The sequence below is a fragment of the Podarcis melisellensis genome, assembly GCF_964234715.1.
Source record: "Podarcis melisellensis genome assembly, chromosome: 13".
Classification (NCBI taxonomy): domain Eukaryota; kingdom Metazoa; phylum Chordata; class Lepidosauria; order Squamata; family Lacertidae; genus Podarcis; species Podarcis melisellensis.
Genome location: NC_138545.1, coordinates 14,060,320 through 14,082,737, shown reverse-complemented (window position 1 = coordinate 14,082,737; position 22,418 = coordinate 14,060,320). Strand labels below are relative to the sequence as shown.

At 44.6% G+C, this 22,418-nt stretch overlaps 1 protein-coding gene across 1 annotated transcript; it reads right to left on the bottom strand.

The window, feature by feature from the left end:
- Positions 1-11,164: 11,164 nt before the first annotated feature.
- On the bottom strand, positions 11,165-14,655 carry LOC309355354 (uncharacterized protein). The gene is made up of 2 exons (XM_081886118.1): positions 14,512-14,655; positions 11,165-12,618 (listed from the first exon to the last, which is right to left on the bottom strand). Exon 2 carries the CDS (start codon positions 12,605-12,607, stop codon positions 11,576-11,578), a length of 1,032 nt encoding a protein of 343 aa, XP_081742244.1. The 5' UTR covers positions 12,608-12,618; positions 14,512-14,655; the 3' UTR covers positions 11,165-11,575.
- Between the last annotated feature and the right edge of the window lie 7,763 nt (positions 14,656-22,418).

Genomic DNA, 22,418 nt, shown 5'->3' with positions numbered 1-22,418 from the left:
CAGAACCTAAGTCTTTATTCATGTTGCTGACACGGCGATAGTTGTCTCCTTTGATGATGTAGAATAGGTCATCTTCATGGGCTAAGTAGTGATCTCCTCCTGTGCAGGAACTGTGCAGGCTAAACACTTCAAGGTCTTTGCCCTCATGGAAATTGGTGGACCTCATGTAGCAGCCCAGGTCCGAGCGGACAATGTAGTAATATTTATCTACCCCACAGAAATCAACCCCTGGGGCTTTGTTCTTAGGGACTATCTCTGGCATGGTGCTTGATTCTAGGAAAAGAAAGCAATGTATTCAGTTAGATCAGAAGATTTCACAAATTGATCATTTATTTACGCTTTGTAATTACTTTTTTCATTAATTTGTATTATTTTTGATAATGAAAGAATTAACAGAATTTGCTGGCCTCTTGGAAAACAGTCTCAGTGCTTTAACACAATATACCTGCCAGTGCCAAATATAATGCCAAAGGTAAATGATTACTAATTAATTGTGAGGTGCATTGAAAGACGAACCAAACCTCTTCTGCTTGTCAAGACATATTTCTCTATCTATTTCTCTCTCCATTTGATAGGAGACCCACTCACCCCTTCCAGGGTATATATATTGTGTTTAACAGGCTGATCACTTTTAAAAGCAGTTTGCCTTGTGATTTTAGGGAATGGCTGTTTGGGAAACGAAAGATCCAGATTTTGCAGAAAATCAATGCTTGTTTGAAGGCTCAGTGTGGCTAAAACACCGACATCCATCACTGCTGTGCTTGTTCACAAAGAGAAGCTCTTTGCACCTCTCCCTTTTTCAGAACATATTAAAGATGGGGCCTTCAATACTCAAGCCCCATTAAATGGAGAGGCTGAGCCAGTTGATTTTGAGGGGATATTTACCGAGATCTTTTGTGGGCACCATACGAGGGCACCCAGGCACCCATGAGAGCCATGCTGGTAACTGCTGTTCTAATTAATTTCCTATCTCAGCTGTGATGGGAAGAGACTGCCTAACAGTTCAGAATATCTTGGAAAGAGGAGCAAAATTCAGATCTGAAGCTGCTTCTCTCATTGTGTGCATCAACTGACACCATCCTTTCAACCATACAGCACTGGAAGGGGCAGATATACTTGTGTGCATGAACCGACACCACCTGTTCTCCCAAACAGCACTGGAAGGGGCAGATAAACCTACTTGCCTACCCACAACCTTGGGCATGCTCTACAGCAATAGTACTGTAGTGCCAGACTGTTGAGGTTCAGAGCTAGGAGAGGATGGAAGGACACATCTATGGGGGCTGTGGGGGAAGAGATTTCCCAATTCTTTATTGATTCAGGAATCTCTTCCTCACTCTACACAAGAAGGGCTGGTAATCTGATCAGCCACTAACCTCCACCATTTGGGTGTTTTTGATTCAGGAATATAAAAATAGGGGCATAACAGAAGTTTATAAGATTATGCATGACACTAAAGAAGTGGCTATTCCTCTCTCCCTCTTCTGCTACCATAACTCTAGAGCTCAAGAGGTCCTATTAAAATAACCTGACAGCAGAGTCAGTGATAGGCAAAAAACATACATTTCCACACAATGCAAAACCACTTTATGAAATAAATTTTCACAAAGCATTGAGATAGCCATTGTCTCCTGGTGACTCATGAAGCCCTACTCATTGCTATTCAGAAACACTCAGTGGCGAACACTCTTGTCACACTTCCTCAGAGATGGCACCCGGGGGTGGCCCACCCTCCTTCCTCCGCCACTGGGGAAGGCCCCATGTCACTTCAATATCACACAGGGAATATCATTGGCACTCAATAATTATAAAAAAGTAGTTAGACTACAGGTCCACAAAGAAGCACCACCTGGAACACCCTGGGATTTTGCTTCAGCTGTGCAGAGAGAGATTCTGCTTGAATATGCATTAATGTCATTTTTAGATTCAAGGTTTTTTGCTAGAATACATGGTCTGTTTTAGTAGACTGGTTGTTGGATTATTAAAAGAAACTTCATTTAACTTGTACTGTTATTGCTGAAATAAACACCTTAGAGTTTATGATTATATCATTTATAATTATAAAGAGGTAGTTAGAGTTAGGTCCACAAAAAAGTACTCTCTCCCTTATGCCCCAAATTCTAAAGTAGTTTCTCTCCGCTCCTGTCCAGTATCCCTCCAAGACTTACCGGTATTTGTGGTATTCAGACAGAAAGTTTTGTAGTAGGTGGCAGCTGCTTCTCTTGGTGGAGAATGAAGGAAATGTGTGAACACTTGCTCTTTAAATAGGATTGAAGAGGCTACGGATTAAGGAGAAACTACACACTGCTCCACCTACATTGGAACCAAATACACAATTTATTGATTTTTTTCAGACAATGTACAGAAATAACAACCACAAGAAAACCCTCCCACTCCCCTGAGTGTAGAGTTTGCCAGGAACAAAAATATTGCATCAGCAGAACTTGGAATATATACAATTTTCTAGTGTTGTTGAAAATGAATCATTCCATAATGTTCCCCCTTCTCCAGCTGTCATCTTTGGTACATGTGCCGGACTGTTATGTATCTCAAACAACGTTTGGACACACAGAAACATTGTATGAGTGATTCTTATATAAGCCTCTATGTAAATCACTCCACAGTCCCTAGAGTCCGAATAAGCGCTCTGTGGGTGCTATTTGAGGCCCCTGGCATGCAGAAAACCCCGATCCTCACTGAGATTTGCAGGATGTGGCCCACCTTCCCGGTGCTGTGGAGCGTTGGGGGTTCCGCCAACCCCCCTGATCGAACACACCTATCCGCAGCGCTGTTGGGGGCGGGGCCAGGTAAGCAGACCGCAGGTGAGCAGGCTCCACTCTGCTCCACTCCAGGGGTTGGAATATGGGGCGGAGCCTGCTCTGAGTGCGCAGTTGGCTCTGGAGCTCCACCCACCTGACCCTCTCTTTGATCACCACCTTTATTATAGGTTAACCTTTCTCCTTTTCAGGTTTGCAGGCGTTGCTACGGTCCTATGATGGTTGCTGTTAAAGGACCGGGAAGGAATTCCCCCCGCATGGCAGGTTTCATCTTCCCCATAGCAATTGTCACAACTTTAGTGGTTTTAGACCTTAGGCGGAATCCTTTAGTCTATCTTTCTTATAGGGGAGCGTGAAATGGTGACTCTTCCCCCCTTGCAACAGTGTTTTCAGGGTTCCCCATTAAAGCAGGTTTGTGAAGGGAGTGACTGGCACAGTGAACGCCCCAAAGGTGCGGGGGGGGGGCCTTGCTGTGTAAACATGCATTTTGCAGTGCCCCCTCTGATCTGATGAACCTCGCTGTGCCTCAGTTCCCCCGGCTACAGGGCTGAGAGGGATAGACCCCCAATGCCTAAGCCAAGGTTTCCTACATCTGAAATTGATAATAAAAGTTGTGGCCATTTGAAATCCCAGTATACGTTGTGATGTGTGAGTCATTGGTCTCGTTCTGTCACCAAGAGGCGAGGAGGTCTTTGCCTGGGCCTTCAAAGATTCCCTTTGCTGCAGTAGTTTGCCTGAAAACAGAAGCTCAGGATTCCTGCTGCTTCCCCCTGGTCGTCCAGCCTACTCCATCTCTTGCCGCATATTCCAAATCCAAATCTTGCCACCGGGCTTTAGCTGGGGGCACTTTATGAACAATTCCTTGACCCACCCCACCTTGGTGGCCAGAACCCTCCGCCCTTTGCCTTCTGATGGAGCTAAATAAAGGCAAGCAACTTCCCTATCGCCCTAAACCCATGGACTCTGAGGGACCTTGGCTGATGGGATCTGCTTGGCCCTCAACCTCATTTTAAGATTTGAAGACAGGGCGGATACTGCCAAAGCTTTACAAAACATGATTTATTCTCATATTTACATAGGAATTTAGTTGGAGGGAATCCATCTAACAAGCCCCTAACAAGCTCCAATAGAGGCTAGTTTTCTACATTAGTTCAGCACTGGAATCCAAGGCAACTCTCACAAAATAACTTCAGCCAGCCAGCACAAACTGTGGTGCCTCCTCCCCTCCTGCTACTCAAGGTCTTGTGCCAAAGCCCCCCCCCAACTCTTCCTGCAGCATCACACCTAGTGACCCCAGCAACCTTCCAAATCCCACTCCCCTTCTCAGAGTGCAGAGTCTTCCAGGAACAAAAATATAACATTAGCGGAACTTAGAATATATACCATTTTCTAGGGTTGTGGTCAAACAAATGAATCGTTCCATGATATTCCATGTGATGCTGGTGGACAGAAAGCATGTTCAGTGGATTGTGCATATTCAATAAAATCAAACCATTTCGTAAGAAGATTCCTCCCCCCTCGGTACAATATTCTTGTTGTACTGTAGTTAGTTTTTCCATAAGGGTTGAATCCCAGGTCTGTAAAATCCATGCATAAAAGAGATCTGAATTAAGTCCTCTGCTCCCAAACCTTTGGCTAATTAAACAATCTGTAGCCTTTTAAAATGGGGTGGGTGTTGTTTTGTTTGTTGGTATGTCATGTTCGTTTTTTGTTTGTTATAAAGTGAACTGTCCTGTGATCTTAGGATGAAGGGTGATACAGAATTTTAATAAATAATAATAATACTTGACCACATTATTACACATGTATGCTGTTCCCATATTTGGAATACAGTGGTACCTCGGGTTACAGACGCTTCAGGTTACAGACTCCGCTAACCCAGAACTAGTACCTTGGGTTAAGAACTTTGCTTCAGGATGAGAACAGAAATCGTGCAGTAGTGGCGTGGCGGCAGAGGTAAGCCCCATTACCAGTACTGTAGAATTTTCAATGAATTTTATTAGATTCAAACTGATGTTGAACAAAAAGGAGGACTTTTTGCAAGGGACAACTGAAATGCAATTTGATTCTGATGATTTGGAAGAGATCTAGGAGGCCATGGGGAAATGGATATGAAATAATCTGTTACGGGTATGGATAAAGGTACTGCGAGTGTTGCCCTGGGCAAGATAAAGCAACTAACAAATTGACTTATTTTGCATCTTCTGTTGCTTGTCCCTGAGAGATTTACTGGATGAACAATTTAATTGTTTTACGGTGGTCATCATGTAAACCTCTTAGCCTTATATTGCCACCTTATTGTTTGGGGGCTTCCAGGCAGCATTTAGCTGACCATTGTGGACACAACTATAAATTGACCTTTGGTCTGGATCCAGCAAGGCTCTTTTTATGTCAACACCCAGAAGGTCAAATTCGAAAATGCTTGCTTAAAGTTGGTTTGTCATAAAATCAGTAAGGAGTTGCTGTAAGAACAATACAAACATTTGGGGTTTGCGAAAGTATTGCTATTTAGATATTGACCAACATGACTTACCTAATCTAATCTTGAGAGGGATTTCCATGGCCAGACCAGCGTGTTTGCTTCAGTGTGCATGAGTAATTAAGAATGTAATTTTAAAATTCAAACTTATTAAAAAGAACCATAGAATCATAGAATCATAGAGTTGGAACTTTATTTATCTTGTATTGTTATTGTTGAAATAAAAATCTTAGACTAAGGCATAGATCCTTGGGTCTCTCTGTCTCTCTCTCTCCACAATCCCTTCTCACAAATGATGAATGGTGGGCTGATCTGCCACTAAACGACACAGTTATTTGATAATTTTGTAACAAAGGTGTATCATGTTTGTGTCATTTGGATTCAGGAATGAAAAAGATGGACATTTTAGAAGTTTACAAGATTATGAATGGCACTGAAGAAGTGGATCTCTCTCTCTCTCTCTCTCTCTCTCTCTCTCTCTCTCTCTCATTCTCTGTCTTGCTCTGTGCAGGACACAAAGCTGAGTTGGGGGCTTCCCAGTAAACTCAATGGGGGAGCAAGATCTCTTCAAGTATTAATGTTTTGAGTTCCCCCATCCTATGCTAAGGTTGTATATACAGTACAGCACAGTGTTCAGTACCCCTCAGACCAAGGAAACTGAATCCTGGGTAAGCACAGGAATCACAGGAGTCTCTCCCCACTTTGGGATTGGGATGTGCAGAATGTCGGTATCTCCCCTCGGCCAAGCTGATAAGGCTCGTCTTCCTCCAGCGAGTCTCTGGAATCGCCTCGAATGTATAATTAACGACCTTGAGCCTTTGATGAGGCTCCAAGACACAACTCCCTTTGCTGCAGTAGTTTGCCTGGAGTTTCCATAGAATTCTTCCTCTTAAGTAAATCCAACAGTCCCGCCCACAGTTCCCAGTCTATTCTAGTTAATTCACACATTCACTCTCCCTAGAACTCTCCTGGGGTTTGGGTCAGGGCCTCCAAACTCATACCCTTTGTCCCAAAAGAGTTTCTGTTGCTTTCTCTCTGTGGTCCACTCTACCCCATCTCTTGTCGCATCTTCCAAATCCAAATCTTGCCACCAGACTTTACTTTGACCATCCCCACCTTGGTGGCCAGAACACTCCCCCCTTTGCCTGCTGATGGAGCTAACCAGGGGTCAGCAAACTTTTTTCAGCTGTGGGCCAGTCCACCGTCCCTCAGACCATGTGGAGGGCAGGACTAGATTTTTTTTTGGTGGGGGGGGATGAACGAATTCCTATGCCCCACAAATAACCCAGAGATGCATTTTAAATAAAAGGACACATTCTACTCATGTAAAAACGGGCTGATTCCCGGACCATCTGCGGGCCGGATTGAGAAGGCGATTGGGCCAGATGCGGCCACCAGGCCTTAGTTTGCCTACCCATCAGCTAAACAAAGGCAAGCAACTTCCCTACCTCCTGAACCCACTGACTCTGGGTAACCTTGGCTGCTGGGATCTGCTTGGCCCTCAACCTCCTTTTAAGAACTGAAGACATGACGGATGCTGCCAAAACTTTAAAAAACATGATTTATTCACATATTTACACAGGAATTTAGTTGGAGGGAGTCCACATAACAAGCCCCTAATAAACCCCAAGAGCAGTTCAGCACTGGAATCCAAGGAATCTCCCAGAAAAAGATTTCAGCCAGCCAGCACAGATCTTTCTGCCTCCCCACACCTCCTACTATTCTAGGACATATGCCAAAGCCGCCCCCCCTCTTCCTGTGGCATCACACCCAGTGACCCTAACAACCTTCCAAATCCCCAGTCTCTGTCACAGCTGCCAGGTCGTTTTGCATGGGCTAATTCCTCCGATGCTAATTCCTCAGTCCAATGTAATAAGAGAAAACAGCTCCTTTTCCCTTATGGGGTATCCAAGAGCCCGTATAGAGTCCTGAAGTGGGTTCCCCATTGGTGGGAGAAAATAACAGAGGCCAACCAGATTATACTGAGAAGCAAAGCAGCTAGTAAGCCTGATCTTTATTAAACTGTTGCAACAGGGTCCCCACTCACCACACACAGGAGGGAGGGGAACTCTGAACAATGGCGCAGTCTTTATATAAACTTTTAAAACTGCCCACCCTGTAGCCCAAGACCACCCCCCTAAAACATACATACATCACAGAAGGAGGTGGTCTACAGCAGAGGAGGCAGTCTACAGCAGAGGATACCTGATAATGGTCATTGATTGCATTACCTGGGCAGTCTGGCCATTGTTTTGTTGTGGATAATACTTTCATTCCTGAATCCAGGTCACAGGCTCACCCTATTCCTACACAAATACACCCTTAAGACAGGATTTGTAAGCAAAAATACACTCTGTAAGGATAAAATTTGTTTCCTGAGGTTAATCAGGGGCCATGTATGTATGTTGATTTCCATTAACTTCATTATTATATAAATAAGTACAAATCCTGATGTGCTTTCTATTTTGCATCACATGTTTTTTGGCCCCGGGAGATAGTAGTTGAAAAACACCATAAATATCAACCAAATGCAATTTAAAAATATGTAAAAATTAGAAGTGTTTGTCTACCCACAATCCAATAAGGAAATCTATCCTTCCCCAACTGAAAGAGGAACACAAAGACAGAACAGAGCTGTTCCACCCATGAGGCAAGGTGAGGTGACTGCCTCAGGCGGCAGGATGTACTGAGGCAGCAGGGGTCAATATTTTGTCCTCCCTTGTCCCTGATGTACATCTTCCTTCACCCGTTCTTCCCTGGTGGAAATGGGGGGAGGGGGCTATTTTGAGGTACATCTCAGATGCCAAAATGTCTCAGGCCATGAAACATGATGACCACCACAAACACCATGAACACATGGCATCACTGTTAAAAGACCTCCACTGACTTTGCCTCAGCCACGGGCTTGGTTCAGAGTTGTACTCAATGTTCTTGTACTCATGTGCAAATCCCTGAATACTTTACATCCAGGATACCTCCCTGAGGTCACTGGGGGAAGCATGGTTAATGCTTCTCTATGGACCACAAGCGTGTCTCGTGTCAACAGGGAGTTGTGCCTTCAGTGTTGTGGGCTCAAATCTATGGAACCTCCTGCCACAAGACGTTAGGCAGACACTCTCCCTACTGAGTTCAAGAGGTCTGGTCAAAACTGTTTTAATTCAGGAGGTCTTTGCATCCTGAATGCTTCTCAGAAGGTTAAAATGGTCACTGTGTGATGGAAAAGTTTGTTTGCTGGGCACGTTGGGTCGGCAAGTGTTTTCTTTTTCTTTTTCCTGCCAGCAAATAGTTAACGAAGAACAGCTTCTGATTGGCTGGGGTTCCAGGGGAGGCAGTTGAAAAGGAGAGGATTTTGTTTTGTTAGGAGAGACAGGTTTCAGGTTGGAGATAGAGAGTCCTGGTGCTGAGTGAAGTTAAACATACATACACTGAGGAGACTATTCATAGCGAGAGGACAGAGCCTCACAGCTTGGATAGGGAGACGAGGCTGAGGGTCTGGGGAAGGTATCCAGACAGGAGTGTCCTGGGAGGGCTAAGTCTGAGCCAGGAGAGGCAGATCCTGTGGGAATTCAGGCTACCTGGGTGTCAGTTTGGCCAAAGTATTAAGCTGTGAAGGAAGTGGTATAGAGTTGAAAGCATTGCGTGGACAGGCGGAGTCCCCCCAAGCCCAGGTGACCCCTCAGTGGAACATTGACTCAAGACAACATGCTATGAGAATAAAATTGACCACATCTTTATTACGTTTCAGATGTAGGGAGACCTTGGCTCAGGCATTGGGCGTTTATCCTTCCCAGTCCGCAGCTGGGGATCTGAGAGACATCTGGGTTATCCAGAATGTGTGGGGATCAGGCTGGCTCTGGAGAACATATGTTCAAGCAGAGAGCCTGCCCCTCGTTTCGCTGCCATTGCAGGGGAGAGCAATGACAACCTCTTGGCATATGGCCAATGCCTCCCCTCAAGACCCATTTAACAGGGAACCCCGGGAACACCACCGCAAAGGGGGCGTGGGTCACCGCTTCACGCACCCGCCTCCCATTTAGGAAGATAGACTAAAGGATTCTGCCCAAGGCCTGAAACCACCAAAGTTGTGATGTTTTACTAAAGGAAAGGCAAAAGCTGCCAATGCAGGAAAGTTCCTTTCCAGCCCTTCAACAGTGACCATTACGTAGCAGCACCCACGTACCTCTGGAGAAGAGGTTGAAGGTTAACCTGCAAAAGGAGGCTTAACTGAGGGAGGGCAGAAGTTCTGGAGCCAACTGGCACTGCTTTGCAGGTAAGATTCACCTTCTCTTCTGTGGGCGGTCCCTCCCCCTACCTGGCCGATCCTCTGGCAACGCCTCACCAGGTGGGATTAGGCGATTGGCTGACGTAGGTGGAGACCTCCAGGTTTCCAGTCTGTATTATCTAAGTGACAGAAACTGATTTGAACATTTTGCCATCTCTTCTGGAAACCTGAATATTTATCTTCCTGAAGTGAACCAACTGATGTTTAGTAACTGAAGTTTAAGAAGAGTTGTGCCTAAAGTGTTATGTTTAAACCTGAGACATCTTATAGTTAAAGTAAATAAGTTAAATTCTACCTGAAAGAACTCGTTTCCCGACCCACTTTGTGTCATAAACTTCCTTTGTTTAATAAAACTTTTCTTGTTTGTTTGAGCAACTCCTGCCTGAGACTCTAAATCATTTTTACCTCATACATGTCCCCCACTAGATAATCTGAGGTAAATTGTAGAAGTTCGTGTAACTGGTGTACCTTGAGGTGGTCACACTATATTGAGGGCTGGCCCAAAGTGAGGTTGAGAAAGTGCTGTTGTGCTGTCGCTCACTGCTGGTGGTTGCTTTTCTTTTCTGAGAGAGATATGTTAAATTGTTGAGGTTTTAAATTTTGGACGTTAATGTGATGTTTTAAGTTGTGTATATGGTACATTTTATTGTTAAATACAACCTGAGACCTATGATGCGGAAAGTGGTATATTATTTCTTTAAATAAATAAATAAATAAATAAATAAATAAATAAATAAATAAATAAAATGGAATGGATAAAGATTGCATCCATACAAAGAATCTGAAGCCTGGAGAAAAAATGTATTTGCCTGGCATTCAAAAGCTAAGAACATCAGCGGTGGGCAAGCCTGATGAGGGAGAGCACTACACAACCAGGGGCTACCACTGGCAAGGCCTCTTCTCTTGCTGCCCCCCTCGGCACCTCTGTTGGAGGGGGCACACAGACAAGGGCTTCAAGTGATCACTGCAGAGCTCAGGTAGGTTGATATAAGACGTCCTTGAGGTACTGAGATTTTGAACCACATGAGTCAAAACCAGCATTTGAATTAGGGCTAGTAATCAAATGGCAACCAGAGTTGAAGAGAAATGTTCCTTCTTGTGCCTCTAGGACAGCGAGGGGGTAGGGCTAAAAGAGCTATTGGTTTTTAGCTATAAGGGCACCTTCACCCTTAGGAAGCTCTCCAGGACCAGCATGCCATTGGTGAGTGACCCAAAGTGGCTGTGGTCACCTCACACTCTCATGCCTGTGAACACAGGACACATGCATAAATCTCTCTGACCACCTGAACACTCTCTGATCTTTAGACTGGTTTTGCTGCTGCCGAATTCGGGGGATTTTTTATTTGGTTGGGAAGGCGACATAAAAATGTGCTTGTGGTGCTGGATCAGGCCCCTGGACCCATCTCTGAATGAAGCCAACCCTCAAAATTAGTGCCAGCTAACAACTATGATGAAAAAAAGTGAGGGTTTCTGATGGCACACCAGCATGAAATTGTAAACAGAGGTCCCCACTTTCTCAATAAGTCTGGAAAAAGCTTCTGGAAAAGGAAGAAGGTATTTGTGTCTTCTGGAAAATATATGTTGAAAATCATTTTGTACACAAGTGTGAAAAGTGCGCGGAACACATTTTTAATCCATTGATTATTCATTTTATTTGATTTGTATAACTGTGGGACAGATTCCAGAGTTCAGCAGGTACAAATTAAGATGAAGGCACAAATTTGGCAAAGGGATTCATAGGCACCAGGAAATAGTAGCTTATCTGAAAGGCATTCAGCTTGGGTCACCTGCATCATGCACAAACTAGGATATGCTTTTCTAACTGTAGCCTAGCAGGATGTGTATGTCCATATGAGAGTATATAATAGTAATCATTAATCTCACTTCGTGTTTAGCGTATGCATGTCTATATACTACTCAGCTAACGCCCCATTACGAGAGCTCTAGATTGTCTAAATATTAGCCCATAGTAATCAATTGAATGTTATAAAAGAAAGGAAGCCTTTGAAGATGCCTTTTGGCCTAACACTTTTCTTTTCACTTATTGGAAGGTGGCAAAGGAATATCTGTAGGTGGAGTAGAATCATTCGTAAATTTCATATCACGGCAGAACAAGACCGTTTCCTTGCCCAAACCCAGCTGATATTGCCATATGTACATCTTCTGATTGGGCTGCAGGGTCAAATTAATAGCTTCTTCGATCTCAGTGGCTTCATTCCAGTCTTCCTGCTCTGTGTTGACCCTCTTCCCACCATACTCAGCAGTGAGAGAGAACTGGTACTTGGCAATGGCCTCAGTGAGTGCGCCTGACTGATATGAGGCAGTCATGGAAATCTTCCAGTTGTGCTCCACACTGCTCATCTTCTGCTTGTTGTATCCCACTTTCTTAGTGATCTTCTTATTCCATACAATGGGAGTGTTGGAGTCATTGGAGATGGTCTTGATAGCTTCCCACTTACCATAAGCTGGGCCTCGGCTAACAGCCATTCCTCCAGGGAGCATGTTCACAACATCTCTATGGAAGGAGTATGTAACAGCATCCAAATTTTCGTGGAAGTTGGTGCATCTATAGTACTGGACCCCCCATTCATCATGGGGTTTTACAAAGTAATAGTAATCCTTGATGCCCCAGTAATAGAGACCATCCTTGCAAGTTGGGTGAAGTGTGTATTCAACTGCATCTGTATCTTCATGCATATTAGTGACCCGACGGTAAACACCTCTTTTCTGGAAAATGATATAGAAGGATCCAAAGGCTGAGAGGTAATGGTCCCCTCCGCGGCAGTTGGGATGGAGGCTGTATACTACAGAACCTAAGTCTTTATTCATGTTGCTGACACGGCGATAGTTGTCTCCTTTGATGATGTAGAATAGGTCATCTTCATGGGCTAAGTAGTGATCTCCTCCTGTGCAGGAACTGTGCAGGCTAAACACTTCAAGGTCTTTGCCCTCATGGAAATTGGTGGACCTCATGTAGCAGCCCAGGTCCGAGCGGACAATGTAGTAATATTTATCTACCCCACAGAAATCAACCCCTGGGGCTTTGTTCTTAGGGACTATCTCTGGCATTGTGCTTGATTCTAGGAAAAGAAAGCAATGTATTCAGTTAGATCAGAAGATTTCACAAATTGATCATTTATTTACGCTTTGTAATTACTTTTTTCATTTATTTGTATTATTTTTGATAATGAAAGAATTAACAGAATTTGCTGGCCTCTTGGAAAACAGTCTCAGTGCTTTAACACAATATACCTGCCAGTGCCAAATATAATGCCAAAGGTAAATGATTACTAATTAATTGTGAGGTGCATTGAAAGACGAACCAAACCTCTTCTGCTTGTCAAGACATATTTCTCTATCTATTTCTCTCTCCATTTGATAGGAGACCCACCCACCCCTTCCAGGGTATATATATTGTGTTTAACAGGCTGATCACTTTTAAAAGCAGTTTGCCTTGTGATTTTAGGGAGTGGCTGTTTGGGAAACGAAAGATCCAGATTTTGCAGAAAATCAATGCTTGTTTGAAGGCTCAGTGTGGCTAAAACACCGACATCCATCACTGCTGTGCTTGTTCACAAAGAGAAGCTCTTTGCACCTCTCCCTTTTTCAGAACATATTAAAGATGGGGCCTTCAATACTCAAGCCCCATTAAATGGAGAGGCTGAGCCAGTTGATTTTGAGGGGATATTTACCGAGATCTTTTGTGGGCACCATACGAGGGCACCCAGGCACCCATGAGAGCCATGCTGGTAACTGCTGTTCTAATTAATTTCCTATCTCAGCTGTGATGGGAAGAGACTGCCTAACAGTTCAGAATATCTTGGAAAGAGGAGCAAAATTCAGATCTGAAGCTGCTTCTCTCATTGTATGCATCAACTGACACCATCCTTTCAACCATACAGCACTGGAAGGGGCAGATATACTTGTGTGCATGAACCGACACCACCTGTTCTCCCAAACAGCACTGGAAGGGGCAGATAAACCTACTTGCCTACCCACAACCTTGGGCCTGCTCTACAGCAACAGTACTGTAGTGCCAGACTGTTGAGGTTCAGAGCTAGGAGAGGATGGAAGGACACATCTATGGGGGCTGTGGGGGAAGAGATTTCCCAATTCTTTATTGATTCAGGAATCTCTTCCTCACTCTACACAAGAAGGGCTGGTAATCTGATCAGCCACTAACCTCCACCATTTGGGTGTTTTTGATTCAGGAATATAAAAATAGGGGCATAACAGAAGTTTATAAGATTATGCATGACACCAAAGAAGTGGCTATTCCTCTCTCCCTCTTCTGCTACCATAACTCTAGAGCTCAAGAGGTCCTATTAAAATAACCTGACAGCAGAGCCAGTGATAGGCAAAAAACATACATTTCCACACAATGCAAAACCACTTTATGAAATAAATTTTCACAAAGCATTGAGATAGCCATTGTCTCCTGGTGACTCATGAAGCCCTACTCATTGCTATTCAGAAACACTCAGTGGCGAACACTCTTGTCACACTTCCCAGAGATGGCACCCGGGGGTGGCCCGCCCCCCTTCCTCCGCCACTGGGGAAGGCCCCATGTCACTTCAATATCACACAGGGAATATCATTGGCACTCAATAATTATAAAAAGTAGTTAAACTACAGGTCCACAAAGAAGCACCACCTGGAACACCCTGGGATTTTGCTTCAGCTGTGCAGAGAGAGATTCTGCTTGAATATGCATTAATGTCATTTTTAGATTCAAGGTTTTTTGCTAGAATACATGGTCTGTTTTAGTAGACTGGTTGTTGGATTATTAAAAGAAACTTCATTTAACTTGTACTGTTATTGCTGAAATAAACACCTTAGAGTTTATGATTATATCATTTATAATTATAAAGAGGTAGTTAGAGTTAGGTCCACAAAAAAGTACTCTCTCCCTTATGCCCCAAATTCTAAAGTAGTTTCTCTCCGCTCCTGTCCAGTATCCCTCCAAGACTTACCGGTATTTGTGGTATTCAGACAGAAAGTTTTGTAGTAGGTGGCAGCTGCTTCTCTTGGTGGAGAATGAAGGAAATGTGTGAACACTTGCTCTTTAAATAGGATTGAAGAGGCTACGGATTAAGGAGAAACTACACACTGCTCCACCTACATTGGAACCAAATACACAATTTATTGATTTTTTTCAGAAAATGTACAGAAATAACAACCACAAGAAAACCCTCCCACTCCCCTGAGTGTAGAGTTTGCCAGGAACAAAAATATTGCATCAGCAGAACTTGGAATATATACAATTTTCTAGTGTTGTTGAAAATGAATCATTCCATAATGTTCCCCCTTCTCCAGCTGTCATCTTTGGTACATGTGCCGGACTGTTATGTATCTCAAACAACGTTTGGACACACAGAAACATTGTATGAGTGATTCTTATATAAGCCTCTATGTAAATCACTCCACAGTCCCTAGAGTCCGAATAAGCGCTCTGTGGGTGCTATTTGAGGCCCCTGGCATGCAGAAAACCCCGATCCTCACTGAGATTTGCAGGATGTGGCCCACCTTCCCGGTGCTGTGGAGCGTTGGGGGTTCCGCCAACCCCCCTGATCGAACACACCTATCCGCAGCGCTGTTGGGGGCGGGGCCAGGTGAGCAGACCGCAGGTGAGCAGGCTCCACTCTGCTCCACTCCAGGGGTTGGAATATGGGGAGGAGCCTGCTCTGAGTGCGCAGTTGGCTCTGGAGCTCCACCCACCTGACCCTCTCTTTGATCACCACCTTTATTATAGGTTAACCTTTCTCCTTTTCAGGTTTGCAGGCGTTGCTACGGTCCTATGATGGTTGCTGTTAAAGGACCGGGAAGGAATTCCCCCCGCATGGCAGGTTTCATCTTCCCCATAGCAATTGTCACAACTTTAGTGGTTTTAGACCTTAGGCGGAATCCTTTAGTCTATCTTTCTTATAGGGGAGCGTGAAATGGTGACTCTTCCCCCCTTGCAACAGTGTTTTCAGGGTTCCCCATTAAAGCAGGTTTGTGAAGGGAGTGACTGGCACAGTGAACGCCCCAAAGGTGCGGGGGGGGGGGCCTTGCTGTGTAAACATGCATTTTGCAGTGCCCCCTCTGATCTGATGAACCTCGCTGTGCCTCAGTTCCCCCGGCTGCAGGGCTGAGAGGGATAGACCCCCAATGCCTAAGCCAAGGTTTCCTACATCTGAAATTGATAATAAAAGTTGTGGCCATTTGAAATCCCAGTATACGTTGTGATGTGTGAGTCATTGGTCTCGTTCTGTCACCAAGAGGCGAGGAGGTCTTTGCCTGGGCCTTCAAAGATTCCCTTTGCTGCAGTAGTTTGCCTGAAAACAGAAGCTCAGGATTCCTGCTGCTTCCCCCTGGTCGTCCAGCCTACTCCATCTCTTGCCGCATATTCCAAATCCAAATCTTGCCACCGGGCTTTAGCTGGGGGCACTTTATGAACAATTCCTTGACCCACCCCACCTTGGTGGCCAGAACCCTCCGCCCTTTGCCTTCTGATGGAGCTAAATAAAGGCAAGCAACTTCCCTATCGCCCTAAACCCATGGACTCTGAGGGACCTTGGCTGATGGGATCTGCTTGGCCCTCAACCTCATTTTAAGATTTGAAGACAGGGCGGATACTGCCAAAGCTTTACAAAACATGATTTATTCTCATATTTACATAGGAATTTAGTTGGAGGGAATCCATCTAACAAGCCCCTAACAAGCTCCAATAGAGGCTAGTTTTCTACATTAGTTCAGCACTGGAATCCAAGGCAACTCTCACAAAATAACTTCAGCCAGCCAGCACAAACTGTGGTGCCTCCTCCCCTCCTGCTACTCAAGGTCTTGTGCCAAAGCCCCCCCCCCCAACTCTTCCTGCAGCATCACACCTAGTGACCCCAGCAACCTTCCAAATCCCACTCCCCTTCTCAGAGTGCAGAGTCTTCCAGGAACAAAAATATAACATTAGCGGAACTTAGAATATATACCATTTTCTAGGGTTGTGGTCAGACAAATGAATCGTTCCATGATATTCCATGTGATGCTGGTGGACAGAAAGCATGTTCAGTGGATTGTGCATATTCAATAAAATCAAACCATTTCGTAAGAAGATTCCTCCCCCCCTCGGTACAATATTCTTGTTGTACTGTAGTTAGTTTTTCCATAAGGGTTGAATCCCAGGTCTGTAAAATCCATGCATAAAAGAGATCTGAATTAAGTCCTCTGCTCCCAAACCTTTGGCTAATTAAACAATCTGTAGCCTTTTAAAATGGGGTGGGTGTTGTTTTGTTTGTTGGTATGTCATGTTCGTTTTTTGTTTGTTATAAAGTGAACTGTCCTGTGATCTTAGGATGAAGGGTGATACAGAATTTTAATAAATAATAATAATACTTGACCACATTATTACACATGTATGCTGTTCCCATATTTGGAATACAGTGGTACCTCGGGTTACAGACGCTTCAGGTTACAGACTCCGCTAACCCAGAACTAGTACCTTGGGTTAAGAACTTTGCTTCAGGATGAGAACAGAAATCGTGCAGTAGTGGCGTGGCGGCAGAGGTAAGCCCCATTACCAGTACTGTAGAATTTTCAATGAATTTTATTAGATTCAAACTGATGTTGAACAAAAAGGAGGACTTTTTGCAAGGGACAACTGAAATGCAATTTGATTCTGATGATTTGGAAGAGATCTAGGAGGCCATGGGGAAATGGATATGAAATAATCTGTTACGGGTATGGATAAAGCTACTGCGAGTGTTGCCCTGGGCAAGATAAAGCAACTAACAAATTGACTTATTTTGCATCTTCTGTTGCTTGTCCCTGAGAGATTTACTGGAGGAACAATTTAATTGTTTTACGGTGGTCATCATGTAAACCTCTTAGCCTTATATTGCCACCTTATTGTTTGGGGGCTTCCAGGCAGCATTTAGCTGACCATTGTGGACACAACTATAAATTGACCTTTGGTCTGGATCCAGCAAGGCTCTTTTTATGTCAACACCCAGAAGGTCAAATTCGAAAATGCTTGCTTAAAGTTGGTTTGTCATAAAATCAGTAAGGAGTTGCTGTAAGAACAATACAAACATTTGGGGTTTGCGAAAGTATTGCTATTTAGATATTGACCAACATGACTTACCTAATCTAATCTTGAGAGGGATTTCCATGGCCAGACCAGCGTGTTTGCTTCAGTGTGCATGAGTAATTAAGAATGTAATTTTAAAATTCAAACTTATTAAAAAGAACCATAGAATCATAGAATCATAGAGTTGGAACTTTATTTATCTTGTATTGTTATTGTTGAAATAAAAATCTTAGACTAAGGCATAGATCCTTGGGTCTCTCTGTCTCTCTCTCTCCACAATCCCTTCTCACAAATGATGAATGGTGGGCTGATCTGCCACTAAACGACACAGTTATTTGATAATTTTGTAACAAAGGTGTATCATGTTTGTGTCATTTGGATTCAGGAATGAAAAAGATGGACATTTTAGAAGTTTACAAGATTATGAATGGCACTGAAGAAGTGGATCTCTCTCTCTCTCTCTCTCTCTCTCTCTCTCTCTCATTCTCTGTCTTGCTCTGTGCAGGACACAAAGCTGAGTTGGGGGCTTCCCAGTAAACTCAATGGGGGAGCAAGATCTCTTCAAGTATTAATGTTTTGAGTTCCCCCATCCTATGCTAAGGTTGTATATACAGTACAGCACAGTGTTCAGTACCCCTCAGACCAAGGAAACTGAATCCTGGGTAAGCACAGGAATCACAGGAGTCTCTCCCCACTTTGGGATTGGGATGTGCAGAATGTCGGTATCTCCCCTCGGCCAAGCTGATAAGGCTCGTCTTCCTCCAGCGAGTCTCTGGAATCGCCTCGAATGTATAATTAACGACCTTGAGCCTTTGATGAGGCTCCAAGACACAACTCCCTTTGCTGCAGTAGTTTGCCTGGAGTTTCCATAGAATTCTTCCTCTTAAGTAAATCCAACAGTCCCGCCCACAGTTCCCAGTCTATTCTAGTTAATTCACACATTCACTCTCCCTAGAACTCTCCTGGGGTTTGGGTCAGGGCCTCCAAACTCATACCCTTTGTCCCAAAAGAGTTTCTGTTGCTTTCTCTCTGTGGTCCACTCTACCCCATCTCTTGTCGCATCTTCCAAATCCAAATCTTGCCACCAGACTTTACTTTGACCATCCCCACCTTGGTGGCCAGAACACTCCCCCCTTTGCCTGCTGATGGAGCTAACCAGGGGTCAGCAAACTTTTTTCAGCTGTGGGCCAGTCCACCGTCCCTCAGACCATGTGGAGGGCAGGACTAGATTTTTTTTTGGTGGGGGGGGATGAACGAATTCCTATGCCCCACAAATAACCCAGAGATGCATTTTAAATAAAAGGACACATTCTACTCATGTAAAAACGGGCTGATTCCCGGACCATCTGCGGGCCGGATTGAGAAGGCGATTGGGCCGGATGCGGCCCCCAGGCCTTAGTTTGCCTACCCATCAGCTAAACAAAGGCAAGCAACTTCCCTACCTCCTGAACCCACTGACTCTGGGTGACCTTGGCTGCTGGGATCTGCTTGGCCCTCAACCTCCTTTTAAGAACTGAAGACATGACGGATGCTGCCAAAACTTTAAAAAACATGATTTATTCACATATTTACACAGGAATTTAGTTGGAGGGAGTCCATATAACAAGCCCCTAATAAACCCCAAGAGCCGTTCAGCACTGGAATCCAAGGAATCTCTCACAAAAAGATTTCAGCCAGCCAGCACAGATCTTTCTGCCTCCCCCCACCCCCTACTATTCTAGACCTTATGCCAAAGCCGCCCCCCTCTTCCTGTGGCATCACACCCAGTGACCCTAACAACCTTCCAAATCCCCAGTCTCTGTCACAGCTGCCAGGTCGTTTTGCATGGGCTAATTCCTCCGATGCTTGTATTTATTCTGTCCTATCCCAATAAGTCAAAATCCTACCATTTATTAATTTCTAGAGTTTTTTTGGGGGGGTCCATGGCTAGCCCATTTTGTGTGCTTAAGGGTGCATGAGTAATTAAAAATATAATTAAAAACACAAAGCTGAGTTGGGGGATTCTCTAAAAACTTAATGGGGGAGCAAGATCTCTTGGAATGTTGATGTTTTGAGTTCCCCCATCCTATGCTAAGCTTGTATATACAGTACAGCACAGTGTTCAGTACCCCTCAGTCCAATGTAATAAGAGAAAACAGCTCCTTTTCCCTTATGGGGTATCCAAGAGCCCGTATAGAGTCCTGAAGTGGGTTCCCCATTGGTGGGAGAAAATAACAGAGGCCAACCAGATTATACTGAGAAGCAAAGCAGCTAGTAAGCCTGATCTTTATTAAACTGTTGCAACAGGGTCCCCACTCACCACACACAGGAGGGAGGGGAACTCTGAACAATGGCGCAGTCTTTATATAAACTTTTAAAACTGCCCACCCTGTAGCCCAAGACCACCCCCCTAAAACATACATACATCACAGAAGGAGGTGGTCTACAGCAGAGGAGGCAGTCTACAGCAGAGGATACCTGATAATGGTCATTGATTGCATTACCTGGGCAGTCTGGCCATTGTTTTGTTGTGGATAATACTTTCATTCCTGAATCCAGGTCACAGGCTCACCCTATTCCTACACAAATACACCCTTAAGACAGGATTTGTAAGCAAAAATACACTCTGTAAGGATAAAATTTGTTTCCTGAGGTTAATCAGGGGCCATGTATGTATGTTGATTTCCATTAACTTCATTATTATATAAATAAGTACAAATCCTGATGTGCTTTCTATTTTGCATCACATGTTTTTTGGCCCCGGGAGATAGTAGTTGAAAAACACCATAAATATCAACCAAATGCAATTTAAAAATATGTAAAAATTAGAAGTGTTTGTCTACCCACAATCCAATAAGGAAATCTATCCTTCCCCAACTGAAAGAGGAACACAAAGACAGAACAGAGCTGTTCCACCCATGAGGCAAGGTGAGGTGACTGCCTCAGGCGGCAGGATGTACTGAGGCAGCAGGGGTCAATATTTTGTCCTCCCTTGTCCCTGATGTACATCTTCCTTCACCCGTTCTTCCCTGGTGGAAATGGGGGGAGGGGGCTATTTTGAGGCACATCTCAGATGCCAAAATGTCTCAGGCCATGAAACATGATGACCACCACAAACACCATGAACACATGGCATCACTGTTAAAAGACCTCCACTGACTTTGCCTCAGCCACGGGCTTGGTTCAGAGTTGTACTCAATGTTCTTGTACTCATGTGCAAATCCCTGAATACTTTACATCCAGGATACCTCCCTGAGGTCACTGGGGGAAGCATGGTTAATGCTTCTCTATGGACCACAAGCGTGTCTCGTGTCAACAGGGAGTTGTGCCTTCAGTGTTGTGGGCTCAAATCTATGGAACCTCCTGCCACAAGACGTTAGGCAGACACTCTCCCTACTGAGTTCAAGAGGTCTGGTCAAAACTGTTTTAATTCAGGAGGTCTTTGCATCCTGAATGCTTCTCAGAAGGTTAAAATGGTCACTGTGTGATGGAAAAGTTTGTTTGCTGGGCACGTTGGGTCGGCAAGTGTTTTCTTTTTCTTTTTCCTGCCAGCAAATAGTTAACGAAGAACAGCTTCTGATTGGCTGGGGTTCCAGGGGAGGCAGTTGAAAAGGAGAGGATTTTGTTTTGTTAGGAGAGACAGGTTTCAGGTTGGAGATAGAGAGTCCTGGTGCTGAGTGAAGTTAAACATACATACACTGAGGAGACTATTCATAGCGAGAGGACAGAGCCTCACAGCTTGGATAGGGAGACCAGGCTGAGGGTCTGGGGAAGGTATCCAGACAGGAGTGTCCTGGGAGGGCTAAGTCTGAGCCAGGAGAGGCAGATCCTGTGGGAATTCAGGCTACCTGGGTGTCAGTTTGGCCAAAGTATTAAGCTGTGAAGGAAGTGGTATAGAGTTGAAAGCATTGCGTGGACAGGCGGAGTCCCCCCAAGCCCAGGTGACCCCTCAGTGGAACATTGACTCAAGACAACATGCTATGAGAATAAAATTGACCACATCTTTATTACGTTTCAGATGTAGGGAGACCTTGGCTCAGGCATTGGGCGTTTATCCTTCCCAGTCCGCAGCTGGGGATCTGAGAGACATCTGGGTTATCCAGAATGTGTGGGGATCGGGCTGGCTCTGGAGAACATATGTTCAAGCAGAGAGCCTGCCCCTCGTTTCGCTGCCATTGCAGGGGAGAGCAATGACAACCTCTTGGCATATGGCCAATGCCTCCCCTCAAGACCCATTTAACAGGGAACCCCGGGAACACCACCGCAAGGGGGGCGTGGGTCACCGCTTCACGCACCCGCCTCCCATTTAGGAAGATAGACTAAAGGATTCTGCCCAAGGCCTGAAACCACCAAAGTTGTGATGTTTTACTAAAGGAAAGGCAAAAGCTGCCAATGCAGGAAAGTTCCTTTCCAGCCCTTCAACAGTGACCATTACGTAGCAGCACCCACGTACCTCTGGAGAAGAGGTTGAAGGTTAACCTGCAAAAGGAGGCTTAACTGAGGGAGGGCAGAAGTTCTGGAGCCAACTGGCACTGCTTTGCAGGTAAGATTCACCTTCTCTTCTGTGGGCGGTCCCTCCCCCTACCTGGCCGATCCTCTGGCAACGCCTCACCAGGTGGGATTAGGCGATTGGCTGACGTAGGTGGAGACCTCCAGGTTTCCAGTCTGTATTATCTAAGTGACAGAAACTGATTTGAACATTTTGCCATCTCTTCTGGAAACCTGAATATTTATCTTCCTGAAGTGAACCAACTGATGTTTAGTAACTGAAGTTTAAGAAGAGTTGTGCCTAAAGTGTTATGTTTAAACCTGAGACATCTTATAGTTAAAGTAAAT